This window comes from Babylonia areolata, chromosome 20, assembly GCF_041734735.1.
Source record: "Babylonia areolata isolate BAREFJ2019XMU chromosome 20, ASM4173473v1, whole genome shotgun sequence".
Lineage (NCBI taxonomy): Eukaryota > Metazoa > Mollusca > Gastropoda > Neogastropoda > Buccinidae > Babylonia > Babylonia areolata.
In genome coordinates this window covers 34668764-34690338 of record NC_134895.1, presented here as the reverse complement: position 1 = coordinate 34690338, position 21575 = coordinate 34668764, and the positions used below count along the sequence as shown (strand labels likewise).

At 41.4% G+C, this 21575-nt stretch overlaps 2 protein-coding genes and 1 long non-coding RNA gene across 4 annotated transcripts in view; 2 read left to right on the top strand and 1 right to left on the bottom strand.

Annotated features, from left to right (window-relative positions):
- The window catches only part of LOC143295449 (phospholipid phosphatase 1-like), a 16749-nt gene extending 9318 nt beyond the window's left edge, over nt 1-7431 (top strand). Inside the window, exons 4-8 of one of the 2 annotated variants that reach the window (XM_076607151.1) lie at nt 1762-1887; nt 3115-3172; nt 4177-4353; nt 4901-5059; nt 6387-7431. In XM_076607151.1, coding sequence (XP_076463266.1) covers nt 1762-1887; nt 3115-3172; nt 4177-4353; nt 4901-5059; nt 6387-6437 — 571 coding nt within the window. In that variant the 3' untranslated portion in view covers nt 6438-7431. Of the gene's footprint in view, nt 1-1761; nt 1888-3114; nt 3173-4176; nt 4354-4900; nt 5622-6386 lie in introns of those variants that run through there. The other variant, XM_076607152.1, reaches the window with a different exon arrangement.
- On the bottom strand, nt 5489-8900 carry LOC143295450 (uncharacterized). Its single transcript, XR_013057017.1, has 2 exons — nt 8693-8900; nt 5489-7502 (listed from the first exon to the last, which is right to left on the bottom strand). It is a non-coding gene; the product is annotated as an uncharacterized LOC143295450 (long non-coding RNA).
- A 135-nt stretch (nt 8901-9035) lies between these two features.
- LOC143294595 (phospholipid phosphatase 1-like) lies at nt 9036-20081 on the top strand. Its single transcript, XM_076605969.1, has 8 exons — nt 9036-9170; nt 11320-11471; nt 13057-13226; nt 15330-15458; nt 16978-17035; nt 18658-18717; nt 19258-19374; nt 19872-20081. Exons 1-8 carry the CDS (start codon nt 9080-9082, stop codon nt 20079-20081), a joined length of 987 nt encoding a protein of 328 aa, XP_076462084.1. The 5' UTR covers nt 9036-9079.
- The last annotated feature ends 1494 nt before the right edge of the window (nt 20082-21575 follow it).

Below are 21575 nucleotides of genomic sequence, written 5' to 3'. Positions count from 1 at the left end.
TGTGTGTGTGTGTGTGTGTGTGACGGTATGTGTGTGTTTGTGGGTGGGGGTGCGTGCGTTCTTGAATGTTTGTGTTTGAATTGTGTGTGCATGTGTTTTACTTGTGTTTATGTTTATGCGCGCGTGTGCATGCGCGTGTGTGTTTGTGCATGCGTGCGCGCGTGCAAGAGTGTCTGTAAAGACTTTATTCAATTACCACATTGACATAGTACATACATATCCATGACATTCCGAAACGGACGCAAGAATGATAGCTTCAAAGTGAAGACTGTGTGTCAAAGCGTGTGGATTGATCCATATGCGCTACACCACAGATGCCTGACCTATGTGTGATGGCCTAGATGCAATGCGTCCACGTAGGCAGCGAGATAATCTGAGCGCAGTGGTTCGAATCCCGGCACAGCCGCCAGTATTTTCTCCCCATCCCTTAGACCTTGATTGGTGGTCAGGACGCTAGTCATTCGGATGAGACGATAAACCGAGATCCCGTGTGTGCAGCATGCATTTAGCGCACGTAAAAGAACCCACGACAACAAAAGGCAAAGTTGTGCAGGGAAAATCCACTTCAATAGGAAAACATAAAAAAAACTGCAGGCAGGAAAAAACACAATAAAATGCGTGGCGCTCTGCGTAGCGACGCCGCGCTCTCCCTGGGGAGAGCAGCCCGAATTTTACATTGAGAAATCTGTTGTGACAAAAAAGAGTAATACAATACAATGTGATACAATACAATACAATACGTATACGAATAAAACCCAACGCGCTGGTCAGGCCCTGACAGAGCCTACCCTTGGTTTGTGTCAAATATTATTTGGTGTCGTATACTGTACCATGTCAAACTGATGCAAACTAGGCCCATCGGTTTGCTCTGCTTGGCCAAATTTCGCGCGGCTAACAGTGAAAAGACGACCCGTCATGCCCGGTCCGCTCTTAGCCAATCAAACGCCTCTAAAAGCTACAAGCGCTTAACCTGACATAATTATAGTAAATTCAGTTCAGTTCACTTACTCAAGGAAGCGTCACAGCTTTCGGACATATCCATACACGCTACACCACATCTGCTGAGCAGCAGCGTACAACCCAATGCGCTTAGTCAGGCCTTGACATATTATAATGAAGTGAAACAATGTAACAAAGTAAACAAATGAGTGAATCCATTAAAAATGAAGTGAAAGACAGGTAAAGGCAGATAACTGAAATAGAGTATAACTTACATGCACATGCTCGTCACAACGAAACATATTTCAGTCTCCATTGATTTTCTTGAAGTGAAACAATGAAACAATAGAACAGGGGGGTTGGAGGGGGGGGGGGGGGGGGGGGGGGATTTTTCCGATATCCAAGGTCAACATATGTGCAGACCTGCTTGTGCCTGAACCCCCTTCGTGTGTATACGCAAGCAGAAGATCAAATAGGCACGGGTTCTTTTCGGTTTTTGTTTTTTTCTTATTTCTATTTCTTATTTTTATAATATATATGCACGTTAAAGATCCTATAATCCATGTCAGCGTTCGGTAGCTTATGGAAACACGAACATACCCAGCATGCACACCCCGAAAACGGAGTACAGGTGCCTACCTAGCGGGATATAAACGGTCATATACGTAAAAGCCCACTCGTGTAAATACGAGTCAACGTGTGAGTTGAAGCCCACGAATGGAGAAGAAGAAGTAGAAAGCAAAATTGCTTGAAATGGAGTGACATGCGAAACAGAATTCAGTCTTCACTGATCTTTCTTTCTTTCTCTCTCTCTGCTGGCAGCATTGGACGACTCCGGCCTCATTTTCTGGACGCCTGCAAGCCCCAGAACCTTCCTGCTGACTGCTCCAAGGTGTTCATCACAGACAACGTGTGCACAGGGGAGGAATCTGTCGTGAAGGAGGCCAGGTGTGTGTGTGTGTGTGTGTGTGAGTGGGTGCGGGTGGGTAGGTGGGTGATTGGTGGGTAGTAAGGGTGGGGTTGGGTGTGTATGTGTGGGGGTGGAGGGTTGGGTGTGTGTGTGTGTGTGTGTGTGTGTGTGTGTGTGTGTGAAGTATTTAAGTGTCTGTTGTGTTGTGTTGTGTTTTGTTGTGTTGTGATGTTTTGTGATGTGATTTGATGTGTTGCGTTGTGTTGTGTTGTGTTGTGTTGTGATGTGTTGCGTTGCGCTGCGTTGCGTCGCATTATATCATATTATATTATATTGTGTCGTGTTGTATTATATTATATCATGTTATATGGGTTTTTTTTGCGTTATATTATATTATATTATATTATCTGGGTGCACTGGTTCGAATCGCACAGTCATCAGTATTTTCTCCCCCTCCACTAGACCTTGAGTGCTGGTCTGGACGCTAGTCATTCGGATGAGACGATTAACCGAGGTCCCGAGTGCAGCATGCACATAGCGCACGTAAAAGAACCCACGGCAACAAAGGGGTTGTCCCTGGCAAAACTGTGTAGAGAAATCCACCTCAGTAGGAAAACAAATAAAACTGCACGCAGGAGGGGTGGGTGGCGGGGGGCGGGGAGTCGTAAAAAAAGGGATGGCGCTTTTAGTGTAGCGACGCGTTCTCCCTGGGGAGAGCAGCCCGAATTTCACACAGAGAAATCAGTTGTGGCAAAAGAGTAATACAATACAATAAAATACAGTACAATGCAATACAATACAGTACAATGCAATACAATGCAACACAATACAATACAATGTCAGTATTCATTGTTTATTTTGACTTCTTCCGCGGGGGATTGCGTTATTTTTGTCCGGCGTTATCAATGACACTGATATAAAGACGGCATAAAGACGTTTGAAAACAAGACAACGCTGGCCATTAAGGAGAAGCGTGAGCGAAGGAAGCAGGGCTCAACTTCTGGAGACGTTTTCCCTTGAAACACCTGAACTGTGGGAAGTGCTGCGCATCCAGAATCGGCCTAATGTGAGGACACACACCGACAGATAAGCCTGCCTGCCTACTCATCCGTCGGTCCGACGGGAGACTCCATCATCAGTGACACTAAAGAAAACAGAAAACGTGGACATCACAGTTGAATTTCATGCCGCACTGATTGATCTCCTTTCCCCAAAGTTCACCAATCAGTGTGGGTTAGTTCTGTATGATTGTTCATTTTGTGCAGGTTGTCCTTCCCGTCCGGGCATTCCTCCATGGCAGTTTACTTTGCTACTTTCCTAATGGTACGTAAAAAGAGGAAGAAAGTATAGATAGAACGAAGCAACAACAACGATAACACCAAAGACTGATAATTAGTTGGTTTTGTGTTTGTGTGTGTGTGTGGTGGGGGGGGGGAGGGTGCGGGGGGGATTTTTTTTACATTATTTTATTTTTTTTCATTTTTACTATATTTCTTTTTGTCTTTTGTGTATTAAGAAATAGAAATACCCTTGCAAGTTAATAGTCACTGAAATTATTTGCAATCGCCCAATTGTGTCGAGGATGTAATTTTCTTATAGTGACATATGTGAACTGTGCAAAAGTATGTTAAACATGATGTTTCATTGAAAGAAATATAATCATCAGTGCAAGGGAAAACAAACAAACAAACAAACAAAAACAAAAAACAAAAAAACAACAAAACCATTTTTTCAAAGGTTTTTTTTTTCAGTTCGTACTTTTCGTGTTTGCTTTCCATTTCACAAAGGTGTGATCCATTTATCTTTAAAAGGAAAACAACATTGATGTTCATTAGCAGGCATGTGTTTGTAAGTATATACCTTCATCTTTTTCTTCATTTGGTAACAGTTATGTAAAGATAAAGTACAAAAAGATTGTGGAAGTGTTAGGGCAAATTTCTTCCCATTTCAAAAACAATTTATCTTGTTTATTCACACCCCTTCATATTGTATTGTATTGTATCGCATTGTATTGTAATGTATTGTATTACTCTTTGTCACAGCAGTTTTCTGACTGCTCTCACTAGGGAAAGTGATGTGCTACAGTGCACAACACATTTTTTTCTTCTCTTTTTCTTTTTTATTACAGATTATTTGCCAGAGACAAACCTTCAGTTGCCATGGGTTGTTTTACGTGCGCTAAGTACATGCTACACACGAGACCTCCGTTTATCATCTCATCCGAACGACAAGCATTCCGACCATAACTCAATGTTTAGTTGAGGGGGAAGAAAAATACTGGCGATAGGTGGGAATATATTCTTATTCGTTTTTTTTTTCTTTTCCAGTTTTACCTGCAGGGTCGCCTGGTATGCAGGACGGTGAAGATGGTGCGCCCATTTCTACAGGTGGCGGTGTTCTGCATGGCGTTCTACACCTGTCTGTCCCGGGTCTCTGACTACAAGCATCACTGGAGTGACGTGTTGGGAGGGGCCCTGCTGGGCACCTTCGTCTGCTATCTGACGGTTAGCACGTGCTTTCTGTGTGTGTGTGTGTGTCCCCCCTAAACATGGGAAGAGGTGGCAGAATAGTTTTGACGCTTATCTACCAATTCAGTGTCCACGAGAGTTTGGGTTCGAATCCCGGTATTGCCCTTTCTCCAAAAGTTTACTTGAAATTCAAAATCAAACCGAACGTCTAATCATTCGGACGAGACGACAAACTGATGTCCTGTGTGCAGCACGCTCTTAGCGCACTTAAAAGGAACCTGTGGCAACAAAATTATTATATTGTCTTCTGGGCAAAATTCGGTTAGGGAAATTCACTCTGATAGGTACACAAATATATTGAATGCATGCACTCAAGGTCTGACAAACGTATTGGGTTAAGCTGCTGATCAGGCATTTTCGCAGCAGATGGTGGTGTATATAGCAAATATAAGAATTCGTCCGAACGGAAGAAATATTGAACATTCGTCCACCTTGTCAAACAGTTCTTGAAAACCCGCTTTCGTCACAACAGTACCCCACCTTGTCCAACCCATCCACCTTGTTTTATCCCTCACACACACAGATGGTGTGGCTGGGAGACTTCCACTACCTGAGCCTGCAGCGGACCCTGGCTGCCCTCCAGGAATACCACAAGGAGGAGCTGCCCATGTACCGCCACCAGGACACCAGCACCTCCATCGCCTCGGGAGATGCAGACTCGCCCAGGGACAGCAGCATACAGGTGCACGTGCAGAAGTAGACAGACTTTGCGAAGTGGCAGAGATGCTGGTGCTGGTGCAGCGGCGAGTAGGATATTGTATTATACCGAATCAGTTGTGGTGTTGTGTGTTTGTTTTGCTTGTCAAAACTATGGCCTTGAGGTCTTGTCTCCGGGCGTGACTGGCACTTTAGGTTTTTGAAAATGTCAGGCGTATGCTCCGGTTTTTTTCTTTTAAAATCTTATTCCATATATATATATATATATGTGTGTGTGTGTGTGTGTGTGTGTGTGTGTGCAGAGAGAGAGAGAGACACACACACACACACACAGAAAGAGAGATACAGAGATAGATATAGACAGACAGACAGCAGACGTGGTGTTGCGAAAATGAATCAATCCACACACTTTGACACCACCTGGAAACTGAAACTTAGACTTGTTTCCTTCTTCTCTTTTTTTTTCAGTTTTCGTTTTTGTTTGTATGAAATTCGAGCTGCTTTTCTCATTCTGGCGAAGAGCGCGTCACTACAGTGCACCCGTTTTTATGTTTTTCTTTATTTTTATTCTGTCTGCAGGTGCAGTCGCCTTTTCTCTTAATTAATTGTCATAGTGGATTTTTTTCTGCAAAAGGTTTTGCCAGAAAAGAAACCTGTTTATATTTAGGATTCTTTTAAGACGTGGGCTGGGTGCAAGCGGCTTACTGGACCTTGGTTTACGCCGGTCTCATCCGAAAGACTACCACACAGGCCACAACTTCATGTCTAGAAGGGCATGAGCTGGAGGTTGGGGGTAAAAAAAAAAATCCCTATCGGAACTTGAATCCAACCCGAGTCCCTCGCTTTCAAGTCGGGCGCTGTCCACTTGGCCACCGCTCCGTGGTTGAAGATATTGTGTGCAGCGTTTGCCACAACTGGCAGAAAGTCCATGTTGGAGAGTGTACAATACAATAGCATACAATATAATACACTCATCAGATAATAATTCCTCGATGGGTAAATTTTAGTGTCTGCTCAAACACACATCGACAATCACACAAACGAAATGATTAAGACAGGCATAAACACACACACACACACACACACATCAGAAAAAAAAAAGTTTTGAACAACACAACAAACTTTAAGGGGAAAATGTTTCTAAACACGATTCCTCTCTATTTTTCCCCAAACACATAGGCCTACACGCGCGCACGCGCACACGCACGCACACATACACACACACATTCTCTCTCTCTCCCTCCCGCTCTCACACACACGCAACACATACCACATCACAATCACCACCACCAACATACCACACACATCACATTGTGTTCGTTCAGCCGACTCTTTCTGCCGCTGTTTAACAGAGAGATGGCTCATGGTACGAACCAGTCTGGCAAGGAGAGTGTCATAACTGACGGAAGATCTGAGTGGAGCATTTCCCATTAACTGGTGGAAGATCTGAGTGGAGCATTTCCCATTAACTGGTGGAAGATCTGTGTGGAGCGTTTGGCAGCCAAGAGAGTGTGCCATACACTGCATAGGATCTGCGGAGCAATACTGCAATGACCATGGTACCTGGTGGCAAACAAATTACAGTGTGTGTGTGTGTGTGTGTGTATTGTGCATGTATGTTGTGCGTGCGTGCGTGCGTGTGTGTGTGTGTGTGTGTGTGTGTGTGTTATAATTAACACATTCCATTTTCTCTTGTTTGTTGGTTTTAAGTCTGGATTATAGTGCCCTGTGATTTTGATTTCCCCCCTAAAGGTTAATGAGGTCAATTGTTAGCACTATGTGCTCTTGTGCAAAGGTGGTAGAGAGCAATATTAGTATTATCATCATCACCATTATTATTAGCATCATTGTATTATCATTATTACTATTATTGTTATTTAGTCTCTGGTTGGTTTTGTCATGGGGTGGAGCATGTTTTTTTTTTCACTGTTTTTGTGTCATAGTGCAAACTTTCACTCTCTCTTTTCTGGGCTAAAACTCAGCAGAGAGACACGCGGTGACAAATCTTTTATCAGTTTTTTTGTTGTTTTTTTTTTTAGCTGTATAGAATTAATTTGGAATTCACTGCCTTTTTCTGTCAAAGTCATTATACTGTCTTCATTTTAAAGTAAGCCCACTCAGGGCTTACGGGGTGGTCTTTTAATTCAAATAATGCGTATCATTCCATTTCCTGTATTGATGATATGGCTTTTGCGCCTATGCATAAATATGTGCCCCGGCCCGGGTGTGTGTGTGTGTTGTGTGTGTGTGTGTGTGTGTGAACCAGTGCTGGAATATAATTTTATTGATAGCCTGCTCCTGTCTGTCTGGGCGGGTGTGATAATGTGTATTTGTTATTTTGAATCATATAACATCTCTGTGATAATAAATATGCAACACGTGTTCAGTATTTATCGCGATCATTGTGCTTTGTACCTTTTTTCCTCCGAGTCTGTTGGTCAGTCGTTGAACGTGAGCTCCTCTTGGTGCTGATTAAAAAACAGAGGTGTGAATCAGAACTTATAAATTTTAATTATCAATTAAACCTTAATGAGGTTTATAAGACGCACATACACGCAGTCTCTCTCTCCCTCTCTCTCTTTCTGTCTTACTCTCTCCCTCTGTCTCTCTCGGCACACGCACACACACACACATATATATATATATATATATATATATATATATATATACACACACGTACACACACTAAACATGTACACACACACACCCACTCCGGACACCCACACATACACTTCATGCGAGCGCACACACACACACACATGCACACACACTCACGGCATGCGCGCACACAGTCACTCACAGACACAGACACACAAAACAACAACAAAAACTCTCTTTGTTGTCAATTAAACCTTAACACGGTTTATGAGACACACACTCAGTCTCTCTCTCTGTCTCCTCTCCCTCTCGGCACGGCACACGCACGCACACACACGTACTGTACACTGCACACACGCACACACACACACACGCACACACATAAACATGTACACACACCCAACTCCGGACACCCAGACGGCACATACACATGCGCGCGCCTATCCATCCATCCGAATGTGACAACTTGACTAGCACCCGCACCACCATTTGAGCTTCACTGTCCGAGTTAAGGGGCTCCGGCTGCACACATACTGGAACCCATAGCATCAACTGTCCCTGACAAAATCCCGGCTGTATAAAAATCCACTCTGTAAAGCAAGTTGACGAAACAGCCTGACGCATTGTCCCAAGGGAGAACACTGAAACCTAATTTCCCACTGAGAAATACATTTGTGACAACAGTTGTACAATACTGGCCTCATACATATACAATATAATGTAGGCTACTATAATACAACATAGGCAAAAGTATATTTCTAAACTGCTCAGTGATACTATATCGGCGCAAGAGCAGGCCAGCCACTTAGGATTATTTTTCCGGCAGCAGTATTAGTTTCTTTTTCTTTTTTTTTATAACTAAATAAACGAAGAATGACAGAGAGAGACAGACAGAGCGAGAGAGAGAGAGAGAGAGAGAGAGAGAGAGAGAGAGAGGGTATCACTTAAGTCAGTGTCAGTCGATAGTCGATTGGTTACTTGAAGTGGAAAGACGAAAAAAATGTGAACTGAAGACAAAATAGCGTACACAGTTCACCGACTCCAAAAATAGGTGTCACACCTGTATGACGTCCGCATAATCTTTTGCTTCTTTAGGTTGTGGTTCGTACCAAACATGACCTGGCACTTGGCAGCCACGCCTTCGTGAATAATAACGAACTGAAAACACTCCTTATTTCACTCCGTCGCTCTCAGTGTTTCTTCAAGTTGCATTTTAACAGATACAATACATTTTATGATCGTTTGAACGTGCGCACACAATCCGCAATCCTTATTTGAGCACATAGAGTGCAAGGTTCAATACGTCTGATTCCATGATATCAAAAATAGCATACACATCAAACACCGTCTGTCAACATTCGCAAATAGGCGTGGGCAGATGTGTGACGTCATATCGTCTGTTTTGAAGCCAAAGTTCTTGTCAGTTATTTCCCTTCTACTGTTGGAGATGGCGGCGTATGCAGACGGACCAAATAGAATGCTGGCCCGAAAACGATTTTGTTTTCGCGCTTTTGTCGACATTGTCTGCTTGTGCGTTGGTGAGTTCTAAGAAGTTTTGACATGAAATATGCCCGTGTGAAAGGTTTGTAAGTGTGCTGTGTTTGTGGCAATATTAAGTGAAAAAAACACACAATATGATGAAGCTAAATCTAGTTTGCTTTCGAAAACGACCACTGGAGCAGTGGCAACACAAAATGTTAAGCTTATCGTGGCGTGAGTTGATGCTGATTGTAATGGTGTGCTTGCCCTCTCAAACTGCGGGTTGGGTTTTTCTTCGGCTGTCCACATCACAGTCTACTGCAATTATGAATGATTAAATGACGGGCGCAATAGCCGAGTGGTTAAAGCGTTGGACTTTCAATCTGAGGGTCCGGGGTTCGAATCTCGGTAACAGCGCCTGGTGGGTAAAGGGTGGAGATTTTTCCGATCTCCCAGGTCAACATATGTGGAGACCTGCTAGTGCCTGATCCCCCTTCGTGTGTATACGCACGCAGAAAATCAAATACGCACGTTAAAGATCCTGTAATCCATGTCAGTGTTCGGTGGGTTATGGAGACACGAAAATACCCAGCATGCATGAACCACGACAGAGTCATCGGCAAGTCGATGTTGGTCGTGTAACGGAAAGAAAAAGAAGAAGAAGAATGTCAGTGTCGCGGCAAAAAATACATGTTTAATATCCTGACAGTTGTCTGTTTTTTCAGCATTTGTTTAAGATGTTTTGCATGCATTTTGTGTCGAAAATGTGACATACTCATCTTTTTTTTTGTTTATAAGTGGTTGTGTTTGTTTTGTTTTTTTCTCCTGTGTTATGGAAAAATGTGGAGTGGTCATGGTGGCTTTGTGGTAACGTGTCCACATAAGAAGTGAGAGGAAGAGGGTGTGGGTTCAGATCGCACTCTTCCCAGAATTTTCTTCCCCTCCTCCAGGTCTTCAGTAATGGTCTAGATGTTAACCATTTGGATAGGATGGTAAATCAAGATCTCACATTCAGCATGTACTTCGCATACTTAAAACAAAAGGCCTGCTGGCAGGATCGAACCAAGAATGTTCTGTTTAGAAACACGTTGTCCAATCCCCAACACAACTCCACATCTGACGTCACTTGACCAAAGTCCATGTAAAAAGCTGTGGGTCTTTTTAGCACAATATTTGAGGAAAATTAGGTAATAATGTCATTAATTAATGTTTTCTTGATAATGATATATCTCGTTTATTTAAGAAATTCTTTTAATTCAGCTGTATAGGAGATGTTGACATCACCTCAGGCACACAGCAAGTGCAACATGTAGGTAGATCTGCACAAAACAGTCCAACAACACGCTGACTGAAAATGAAAGACAGGTTAGATTCAATTTTTCTTTTATGTTCATTCCAGTTAATTCAGTATCCAGTTTAGAATATTGATATGCAGTAAACACAATGATGTAGTTAGTGTCGCTGTATGTGTTCTGTCTAGAATTTGTATTTCTTTTCTTGTAATTGCAAACAAGAAAAACAATGTCATGCCCTCTTCCCAAGCATAGCTTACATTCTGGCTGCTGGGACAGGATTAGCAGAGTTTTGGAATCCGGAACGAGCCTCATCGAAATAAACCGTTAATGATCGGGAAATATGGCTTTGTTTGGGAGACTTACAACCTATTATTGGTATGACTGTGAAGATTTTTTTTCCCAACTATGTTTAAGTCAAATTTTGTACGTGTACTAACAAAGTATTTCCAGAGAAATAGCAATGTAAAAGTTTACCACGGACACAAAAACACACCGCTCACACACACACACACACACACACACAACCGAAAACCTGGTTATTGCATAGACTCACTTTGTTTACACAAATGAGTCAAAAAACCATGGCAACAAGAGAGTTGTCCCATGTAAAATTTGTGGTAAAATCTACTCTAATATATATATATATATATATATATATATATATATATATATATTATATATATATATATATATATACATATGTGTGTGAGTGTGTGGTTGAACCCTGTATGGATGAACGACAGGAAACGAATAGTGCCTCTAAGGTAGCTGTCATCCAGTTCTCCCAAGGTAGCAGCTTGTTGTGCAAATGACTGTGGAAGGTGCATAGGGTTCGGTCTCTTACCAAAGATAATGCACTCAATACTTTATAATCAGTGATGATGATAATGATATATATTTTTTGATATGACAGTGTCAGGGCCAATCCTGCTGATCAGTGTGGCAGCAGAGCCCATCCATCGGGGATTTTTCTGTGATGACCGGAGTCTGAAACATCCATACAGGGAGGACACCGTACCAACCTGGATCCTGGCGCTGGTCAGCATGGGGCTGCCCATCATCTGTGTGAGTCCACCCACACCCCACATCCCTATACATCTTGATGGCTATTATCTGTGTGAGTCCACCCCCACCCCTACCCCTCTACATCTGACTGCATATCATCTGAATCCACCCTCCCTCCCACCCCTTTACATCTGACTGCCTATCATCTGTGTGTGTCTACCCCCACCCCCATCCCCTCTGGATCTGACTACCCATTCTGTGTATGAGTGCACCCACACCACCCACACCCCTCTACACCTGACAGCCTGTTCCCTGTGTAATTCCACCCCCACCTCCCACCCCTACCACTCTACATTTGACTGACTATCATCTGTGTGAGTCCACCCACACACCCACCCCTCTACATCCGATCTATCATCTGTGCGAGTCCACCCCCACCTCCCATCCCTAACCCTCTACATCTACCAGACTATCATCGGTTTGAGTCCACCCACACATCCACTCCTCTTTATCTGACTGCCTATTCCTTGTGTGAGTCCAACCATTTCTTTGCACCCCCACCCCTTCTACATTTGACTTGTTTTTTACTTCTTTTTATTGATTTTTTGATATGCTAAATTGACAAATTTTAAGGACCATATCAAGAAAGTATGCTTCATAAAATGGAATCTGAGTGATTTAAATAATGCAGGATGCGTATGGTCTGCCACTGGCCTCTCATTGGTTGAATTCACAAGCGGCTGTTTTGGGCATAACTGCACCTTGAACAGCTTAAACAGTTTGTTTCAGCCAAGAATTCAGTTTTTCAGTGGTTATAAACGATAGCTGTGTTTCTTCATTGTAAAAAAAAATATGGAAGCACACGTGCGAAAAAGTGGCTTTGGTTTTATGACGTGCAGATTACAGTAGATGTGTACACTGCTTTCTGCTGAAAAAATTAGCGTCATTTCATCATGCCCTCAAGAAGAAAACCTTAGGAGTTCCCAAGTGGTCCATAACTTTTTGTGAATGCTGTGGACAACTGTCTGGTAATAGTGTCAGGTTCCATCTGCATGTGTGATTGTTGTGATGTTGATGATGTGATCTTTGAGTCACCTCCGGCCCCACGGCCACCGATCTTCCATCTGATTTTGTGAAGCCATGGTCATCTTCAAATCCGGAGGATGAACATCACCATCACATATATATCTGTATGAATCTATACATATATATTATGTATTGTTTGTTTGATGATTTATTTGAAATATAAACAAAAAGGTGAAAGGAAAATAATACGGAAAAAGACAACAGAAAATTTGTATCATAGCTTAGGCATTATACAGTAGATGAGTTTGATAAGAATACAAAGCAGTAACATTGATATGATGCATGTTTTCGTTACACTGCACTATGATTTAGCATAAAAAAATAAACATATTGTCTATCTATTTTATGTCAAATAGCATTGATTTATACCTGTTTCATTTCACATTCAATTTGGATATATGAATAATATAGATTATTTATATTATGTATAATATGTTTTTTCATTCATGAAAGCTATTGATTGTTCATGTAGATTCTGGATGAATTTATGAATGATCTTGATTACTCAGGCAGATGTTTGATTTGTGAACGATATTATTTGTTTGATCGTTTTGTGTAGATTTTGCTGGTGGAGTGTCTCCTGCAGAGAACAACACGCTGCTGTGTTCTGGTGCCCACAGAGATACCGCTGGTTCCCAGGTCATGTGTGGAGTCCAGCTACTGTATGGTCATCACCTTCTTCTTTGGGGCCGCAGTCACCCAGCTTCTGACGGAGGTTGGCAAGTTCAGGTAGGTGTGAAGGAAAAAGATCAGATGCTAGCAGTAGTAGTAGTGGTGGTATGTTTAAAGTGGTGAATGTGTGTGTGTGTGTGTGTGTGTGTGTGTGCATGAGAGAGATCTTGCTAGCACGTTGATATCTGCTTGCAATTGTATGGCGTGTATGTGTGTAGTGTGTGTGTGTTTTCTTGTGTGAGTGTGTGTGTGTGTGTGTGTGTTTATGTCCGAAGTCTGTATTCTCATTATGGAACTTGTTTCTTGCAGAAAAACAGGTAAAATTAAAGACTTACCAAACTTGCAGTGTTGCATAGGATACTTTAGTGTGTTGTAAAGTAATGCTAACACTTATTTTTCCTTTGATGCTGTCATAATAAATTTGTTGTTTTTAGTGTTGTTTTCTGAAATCATCTGTGCTGAAGCCACAGTTTAATTAAATCATGAAAGTGTGTGTGTGTGTGTGTGCGTGTGTTTGGGAGAGAGAGAGAGGCTGAAGTGACAACACCATGAAGAAAGTCTTAACTCATCCCGGGCGATGGAACGCTGTTGCGTTCCGGACATACGGTAGCGTTCCGGATGATGGAACGCTATAGCGGTTTCAACAATTAAAAATTTGTCCACGTTTTCCTCATGGGGTGGCATAAAAATCACAGCTACACTGGGCATTGCGAACGTGTCAAGGGTCGAATGGAAAGTTTCTTCTTGAGGTTTCCATGACTATACACTTGCTGGCCAGCCGTTGACCTTGGTACCCCACATGACAAACTAATCTGCACACATATCGAAAATGGTGTCGCAGGCAATGCAAGTGGAAATTTTTGGAGCAAACTAGATCACGACAGCGGCTTTTTACTGCTGCTGAAGTGATTGAAATGCTTCAAACTGATGGTTTCGGCATTGACGAAGATGATGAAGACGTTGAATAAAGTATCTGCAATGTAGAAAGCTACCAGCAAGAAGGTACTGACAGTGACTGAGGGCTGTGAAGAGAGGGATGGGGGTGGGCGTACACATGACAGTAGAAGAGGGCTCAGTGGGTTAAGTACAGGGAGTTTCATTCAGTTACTTTGTGTTTTGTATTTTTGGTGATTTTTTCCTAAACCTAACAAATGGGTCGTTTGCATGGTAAAGCAAGGGAGAAAACTGTTCGTCTGGAGTGAGTTAAACATGTTGCAGAGTTGTAGTATTTGGAATCTTGACTTTGCAAGCTTTCATGGTCAAAATCCATATATGTTCCATTTGTTACTGAATGTACTGTCACTCTGTTGATCAGATGAATAAATAAACATGTGGATTTTTTTTTAGCTAACAGTAATGATCAGTTGTTTTTGCCAGCTAAGAGATCTGAGAGAGAGAGAGAGAGAGAGAGAGAGGGGGGGGGGGGTATATGTGTGTATGTGGGTTTGTGTTTATATTTGGTGCAGGGAATTTGTTTAGTCATCACATTTGAAAAAGTTACGAATGTCTATTTCAGTTAAAAAACTCTTATAGTATTAAAAAAAAAATCATATTTTGCTGTTCTCTAACAGTCAGAAGGTTCAAAGCACATTACAATGATTTGAGTAAGACATGTTAAAATGAAAACATTACAAAAGGACATTAAAATGTTTTTAGTTAGGAAAAAAATAAAACAGCAAACAGCAAAGTTGTGGAAAAGAACTTCACATAAAAATTTACACATCATTGCAGACTCAAACCAAATAAAAAGTATCAAATAACAGCTAAACAGCCAGTGAAAAGCACATCACTTAAGACGCATGATCAAAGTGAAAGTTTTGGTCATTGTTAAAGATGTGTATATATGTAAAAGCAGCAAAGTCGTAGAAAGAATTATACATGAAAATATTTACACATAATTGCACTATTAAACCAGATGGAAAAAAGTATAAAACAACTAAGCATTCAGTACAAGCATATCACATAAAACCTACATAAAAAGGTGTTGGTTTTTTTAAATCACATTATTTTAAACTGTTAGATATTTTGCTTTCTCCTTCTCCCCTTCCTTAACCCCTCCCCATCCTTCAAAAAAAAAAAAAAAAAAAAAAAAAAAAGTGCTGGTGCTGTGTTACTTGACATTGTAATAACAAAACAAAAAATGTTTCAATCATTTTCCAGTGTTGGAGGACTCCGACCTCACTTTCTGGTGGTGTGTCGCCCGGAAAATATTCCTGCCAACTGTTCAGGGGTGTTCATCACAGAAAATGTGTGCACTGGACATAATTACACAATGATGAAGGAGGCCAGGTTAGTGTGCAACAAGTATCTGTTTTGTCTGTTGTTGGTTTGTGTGTATTTTTTTAAGATTTAATTTCTGTCATTTCGGTGAGAATGCGCCCGAATAAGAAGTGAGTGTCCATGGGTTTGAATTCCACATGTGGACCGGGATTTTTACTCTCCCCTGCACAAACCCCTCCTTAAGACTTCAAGTGCTGGTCAGGGTGCTAGTCTCTCGGATGAGATCATATGATAAACCAAGGTCCCACGTGCAGCATGGACTTAACACATGTTAAAGAACCCACAATAACAAAAGGATTATTCCTTGAAAATTCTGCAGGAAAATCCTTTCTGATACTAAAACAATTACACTTGCAGACAACAAAAAAAAAGAAAGAAAAAAGATGGGATTACAGTGTGGGAGCACACTTACCCCAGCAAGAGCAGTCCAAAATTCACACAGAGAAATCTGTTGTGACGAAAAGAAAAACAGGAGTTGCTTTTTACTGATACAGAGCTTGTAACTAATGTAAGTAAATATGAATGTGTGTGTGTGTGTGTGTGAAAAAAGTCAGCAGCAGTTTTTGGATTATCAGGTTATTTTGTTTTAATGATGTTTGGGCCGTGCTCAACAAACTTTAAGCAGAAAATACTGAAGCTTTATTTATATGCTGTGCGCACAACTTCTATGCTGGGAGTTCAAGGGAAAATGTTCTGTATGTATTTCTCTGCATGAGTGGGGTAGGAGTTAGCACACGACAGGAATCAGAACCCTGTAGGTCACAGTAATGATGTTGAGTCAAACAAAACTTTAGGGGGGAAAAGTTTCCTTTTTAATTTGCTAGTGTTTACATTAGCTGTTGTTAGCCTCTCTGTATGTATGTGTTTCTGTGTGTGCATTCAAGCTGTGTGTGTGTGTATGTGTTTCCAACAACATTGATAAACAGATTTGATAAGACAGCTGGTGGATTTTAAATGTCGAGAACAAGCAGTGTTTGCCGTTAGAATGTCTGTGTCAGCGGAACATCTCTCGAGCTCAACTTTGAACCTTCAGCACATGAGGGAGTGGTGGTCTCAGTGGTGACCCACCCAACAAGGAGGCGAACATCCACAGGTTCAAAGTCCCCTATAACGGATCAGTATTTTTAGTCCCCCTCCACTGTTCATGGTACTAGTCATTCGGATGAGACAGGACACACTTAGCACACGTAAAAGAACCCATGGCAAAACTCTGTAGAATAATCTGCTTTAATAGATAAATACACTTGCAGACAAAAAAGATAACAAAATACAGGTTACGGTGCACTGCGGCAGCATGCTCTCCCTTGGTAAAGCAGTGCCCATTTCACACACAGAAATGTGTTGGGAGAGAAAGTAATAGAATGTGATATTTACAACACAATCTGGGTAAAACAGCAGGAATTTCCTTTTTTAATTATTTAAAAAAAAAACAAAAAAAAACTATATATATATATATATATGTGGTTTTTTTTCTTGTTTTTTTTTTTAATTAATTATTTTTTTTAAAGATTACATATATAATGTGCAGGCTGTCATTCCCTTCTGGTCATGCATCCATGTCCATGTTCTCTGCAGCTTTCCTTATGGTGAGTTAAGTTTCTGATTGTAGTAGTTTAGTTGATGCTTTTCTGGTTTTGTCTCCAAAAACTTTTTTTTTGTATTATTTTTGTATAGATTTTATTCTAACTGTTTCAGTGTTTGATTTGTAATTCAGCTGCTTATTTTTGGGGGAAAAATATTGTGTAGTGATACATCTATTCTTCAGTTATTTTGTTCTCTTGCTTATGACAGAGAAGAGAAAATGAAAAAGGAAGGAGTCTTAACATATTAGAGTGTTAGCCTCGAGGTAATGTATCTGCCTAGGAAGCAAGAAAATCTGAGTGTGCTGGTTAAAATCAAACACTTGTCAGTATTTTCTTCCCCTCCACTAGATCTTGAGTGGTCTGGACGCTTGTCATTCAGATGAAATGGTAAACGGAGGTCCCGTGTGCAGCATGCACTTAGTGCAAGTAAAAGAACCTTCTGCAACAAGATGGTTGTTCCTGGTAAAATTCTGTAGATAAATCCATTTGACAGGAACACAAATACACTTGCAGGCAGAATGAATGTGAAAAAAAAAAAGGGGGGGGGGGGTGGCGCTATCACTGTAGCGACACACTCTCCCTGGAGAGAGCAGCCCAAATTTCTCAGAGAGAAATCTGTTGTAACAAAAGATGAAAACAGAAATGTTTACTGTTGACCATCGTTTGCTTTTCTCTTTTCTATTGTGCATAAGAGAAGGAATAAGTTGTCATTGTGTGAAAGAAAAATTAGTGTAAAATTGAAAATTGTGGGGTGTATTGACTGCTTCTGTTTGATCCTTGCCTAAGTGAAGGTGTAACTTTGCCTGGAAAGAAACCCTCCCCCTACCTCTCTCAACTCCCCATCCCCCTCCATGGTGATGCTAGGTGGTCCTTTAGTATAAATAGTATCCCCACCTGGAAATTCTGTGCCAGAAATTTCTCTGTTCTGTCGCTCTTTGTTTCTGGCTTCGCTCTTTTCTTTCTGTCATGTCTTTGAGTTGCCTAATGGCTGTTTTTTGCTTTTGTATGTCTTTTCTTATGAATTGTTTTGTTAATCATACATGATTATCTTAATGTTCAGTTCAGTCAAAAAATTTTTTATGTTTGGGCAAAAGGTTAACAGAATAGTCCGTGTCAGAGGCATGTTCTTGGTTTATGTAAGCATTGCTCTTTTTTTTTTTTTTCGCTCTGATTCTGCAGGATTGATATTTATAGTTTTTCAGCCCTGGTATGGCCCTGTTTGGTCAGCCAGGCAACAAGCAATTAAAGACAAAGACGTCTGTGGCACCTGGAGTAGTGGTATAGTGGTAACGCATCCCACCTAAGAAGTGTCAGATTTTGAGTGTTCAGGATTGAATCCCATTCTTGCCAGAATTTTCTCCCCCTGCACTAGACCTGAAGTGGAGTTCTGGACACTAGTCATTTGGATGAGATGCTAAACTCAGTCGCATGTGTAGCATGCTTTTAATGCATGTAAAAGAGCCCATGGCAACAAGAGTTGCCCCCTGGCAAAATTCTTGTGTGCATAGATAGCTACACAGTCTTGTCTTCCTCATCAGCCATTTGAGTTTGGACTCTGAGGAAAGGTGCTATGTAATTATCCATGTCAGTCAGTCAACCTAACTTGTTTGTCTTGTTTTTTTCAGTTTTACCTGCAGAATCGTCTGGTTTGTGGCCAGGCCAAACTGTTACGCCCAGTGCTGCAGGTGAGACAGGATAAGAAACAATTTTACCATCTGTAAACACAGAACTTTGTATGTTGGCTTGAGTACATGTAACATTGATCACATTAAGTGCAGTCACTTTTAGAACATGACCCTTCATTGAAATATGCATCACATTGTCCTTATTAATAAAGTTAAAGTTGAGTATTTGGAAAAGCATATGTTTCAGACTTAATCATGAGAAAGGGAACTGAGAAAGGGAACATTCATTTCCTTCAGCACGTAAACTCAAGCTCTCGCATACATTCATTCACACCCAATTACCCTACCAACCACCCCACTCTCTCATATATATCACACGTCAGTACACACTGGCAAAGTTGAGCATACCAGCCGTGTGGCATATCATGAAGCCATTAGGTTAAAACCTCATAGAAAATAGATACTGTAAAAGACAAGATAAATAAATAGAATTGAAAAAAAGATCCAATGTTGTGATCTATAAACTTTCAGGTGGGGACAAGATACAGAAAATAAGATACAGTGTTGTGGCCTATAAAGTGGTTGATAATTTTCTTGCAGGTGGCGGTGTTCTGCATGGCGTTCTACACCTGTCTGTCCCGGGTCTCTGACTACAAGCATCACTGGAGTGACGTGTTGGGAGGGGCCCTGCTGGGCCTCATCATCTGCTACCTCATTGTGAGTAACAGTTCTGCTTTGCTGTGTGATTTTGAGTGTTAGGTATTTGTTACAATTTTTGTTTGTTTGTTTGTTTTTCTTTCCCCTGAAGCAGATGCGGTGCTACGATTTTTGTTTGTTTGTTTGTTTTTCTTTCCCCTGAAGCAGATGTGGTGCAGCATTTATGGATCAGCCATGTGCCCTTGAAACTTAAAGTGAATTGGTTAAACTTAAAGTGAATTGGTGACTTATGTCACAGAAACTGAAACTGTAATATTGTGTGTATGTGTGTGTGGACATGCTCGTGTGTGTGCGTGCGTGCTTGTGTGCATGCACGTGTATTTTGTGTGTGTGTGGAGGGTGGGGCCAAATATACATGTAGAGTAAAGCAAGATGGTGGTGAAACGATCGAAACATACTAATTTGTTCCAACTTTTGATTCTGAGTGGTGTAGCTTTTGTTTTTTGTAGAGCACTCCCCCATGTTGTTGTGTGAGTGTTATGTTGCGATGTGCACAGATGGTGTGCCTGGGGGACTACCACCACCTGACGGTGAGGAGGGCGGGGCCAGGGGCGGGAGGATCGGTGGGTGGGAGCAGGGGATCGTCCCGCAAGGAACGGCTACCCATGTACCGACAGGACAACTCCTCCACATCCTCGGATGGCCTGCCTGACGACTGCCCCACCCAGGACACCATCCAGGTCCTTGTGGAGAACCAGAAGTTGTGAGAGAGTTTTGGGGAGGGGTTGGGGGCAGGGGGGGGGGAGGTGGGGAGCTGCCCAGCTGGTGGGCGTGGTGGTGGTGGGTGGTGGAGGCAGTTTTTTTGTCCGATGAGTTCAGTTGGGTGTGGGTGGTGGGTTGTTGTGGAGCATTGCTGTGATCAGTGGCTGTGTGTGTGTGTAGATGTGTGTGTGTGCAGAGTATTGCTGTGATAAGCGGCTGTGTGTGTGTAGATGTGTGTGTGGTGAGTATTGCTGTGATAAGCGGCTGTGTGTGTGTGTGTGTGTGTGTTTAGTACTGCTGTGAGTTCTTTTTTTTTTTAAACAAGACAAAGTTGTTTTTTTCAAGAGTAACGAAAAAGACACTTGTGCTGTTTTTTTTGTAATTTTTTTTCTTTCAAAGGTCAAGGTGAAAATATTTTCATCAGGTATTCATAACAGTGCAATTTTATAACAAGTAATAAGAAGCATTATACTTGAATTAATGAACACAAGCAACACAGAGGAAAATGAACACAAACCATATGACATGTATAAAATGTGTAATCTGTTAAGGCTTGACACACCTAATACTCAGTCATAATATACATTATATGTACGCATACACTCATGCATGAATACATATATGCATATAGATACATATATGTATACATGCACATGCGTCTGCACTTTAAGTATGACAGTATTGCCAGTGAACCTGCATTATTGTTTTGCATTTTGATCTTTCTGCATGTTTTGCTAAGTGTTATTGTTTTCAAGTTTTATATATGGGCACCACATGAAGTAAAGACCATTTTTAACGTTTCATTGAATGACATATCTTTCTACTTTATGATTATTCCTTAAGTCATGAAAAAGTGCTCTGCACATTTGCCAAAAGACTGATAACTAATTCTGTGTTCAACTTAACATTTTAGCAGTAGCACTGCTGTGATCGGTGGCTGTATATGCGTGTATTTGGATTTGTACACTTGTGTGAGTGCATGTGTGGGTGTGTGAGGGTTCGCAGTGTGTCGGCCCATTTTTTGTTCTCATTTCAGTCCTTTGCCTTCTACATATCTTTATTACATTTTACTGCATTACTACATTGTTTATTATGTTTAATAATTTTATTTCATGTCATTGTTTTACTCAAACTTAGGGTCTCAAGGCCTTATCAGTGCGTTGGTTTCATAGGATGGTCAGGTATCTGCTGGGTTTTTTTTTTCTTTTCCAAAGCAGATGCATTGTAGTGAATGATGAAAGTCGGTCAGCACACTTAGACATCTTGAAACTGAAAGTGCAAGTAAGTGGCCATGGACAGTCACAGTATAGAGTGGGTTGCAAATTGGTTTTGTATCGTATTACTCGTGACAAAACATATTTCTTTGTGTGAAATTCAGGCTGCTCTCCCCAGGAAGAGCTTGTCACTACACTGAGAATGCCACCCCCCTCCCCTTTTTTGGTCTTTTTTCTGCCTGCAGGTATATGTGTTTTCCTGTCAAAATAGATTCTTCTACAGAA

What these genes read in the sequence shown, in the direction of transcription:
- LOC143294595 (XM_076605969.1), top strand. Translation starts at nt 9,080, where the DNA reads ATGGCGGCGTATGCAGACGGACCAAATAGAATGCTGGCCCGAAAACGA. An exon ending in TGGGGCTGCCCATCATCTGT is followed by an intron (nt 11,472 to 13,056) that starts GTGAGTCCACCC and finishes CGTTTTGTGTAG; the next exon opens with ATTTTGCTGGTGGAGTGTCT. An exon ending in TCATCATCTGCTACCTCATT is followed by an intron (nt 19,375 to 19,871) that starts GTGAGTAACAGT and finishes CGATGTGCACAG; the next exon opens with ATGGTGTGCCTGGGGGACTA.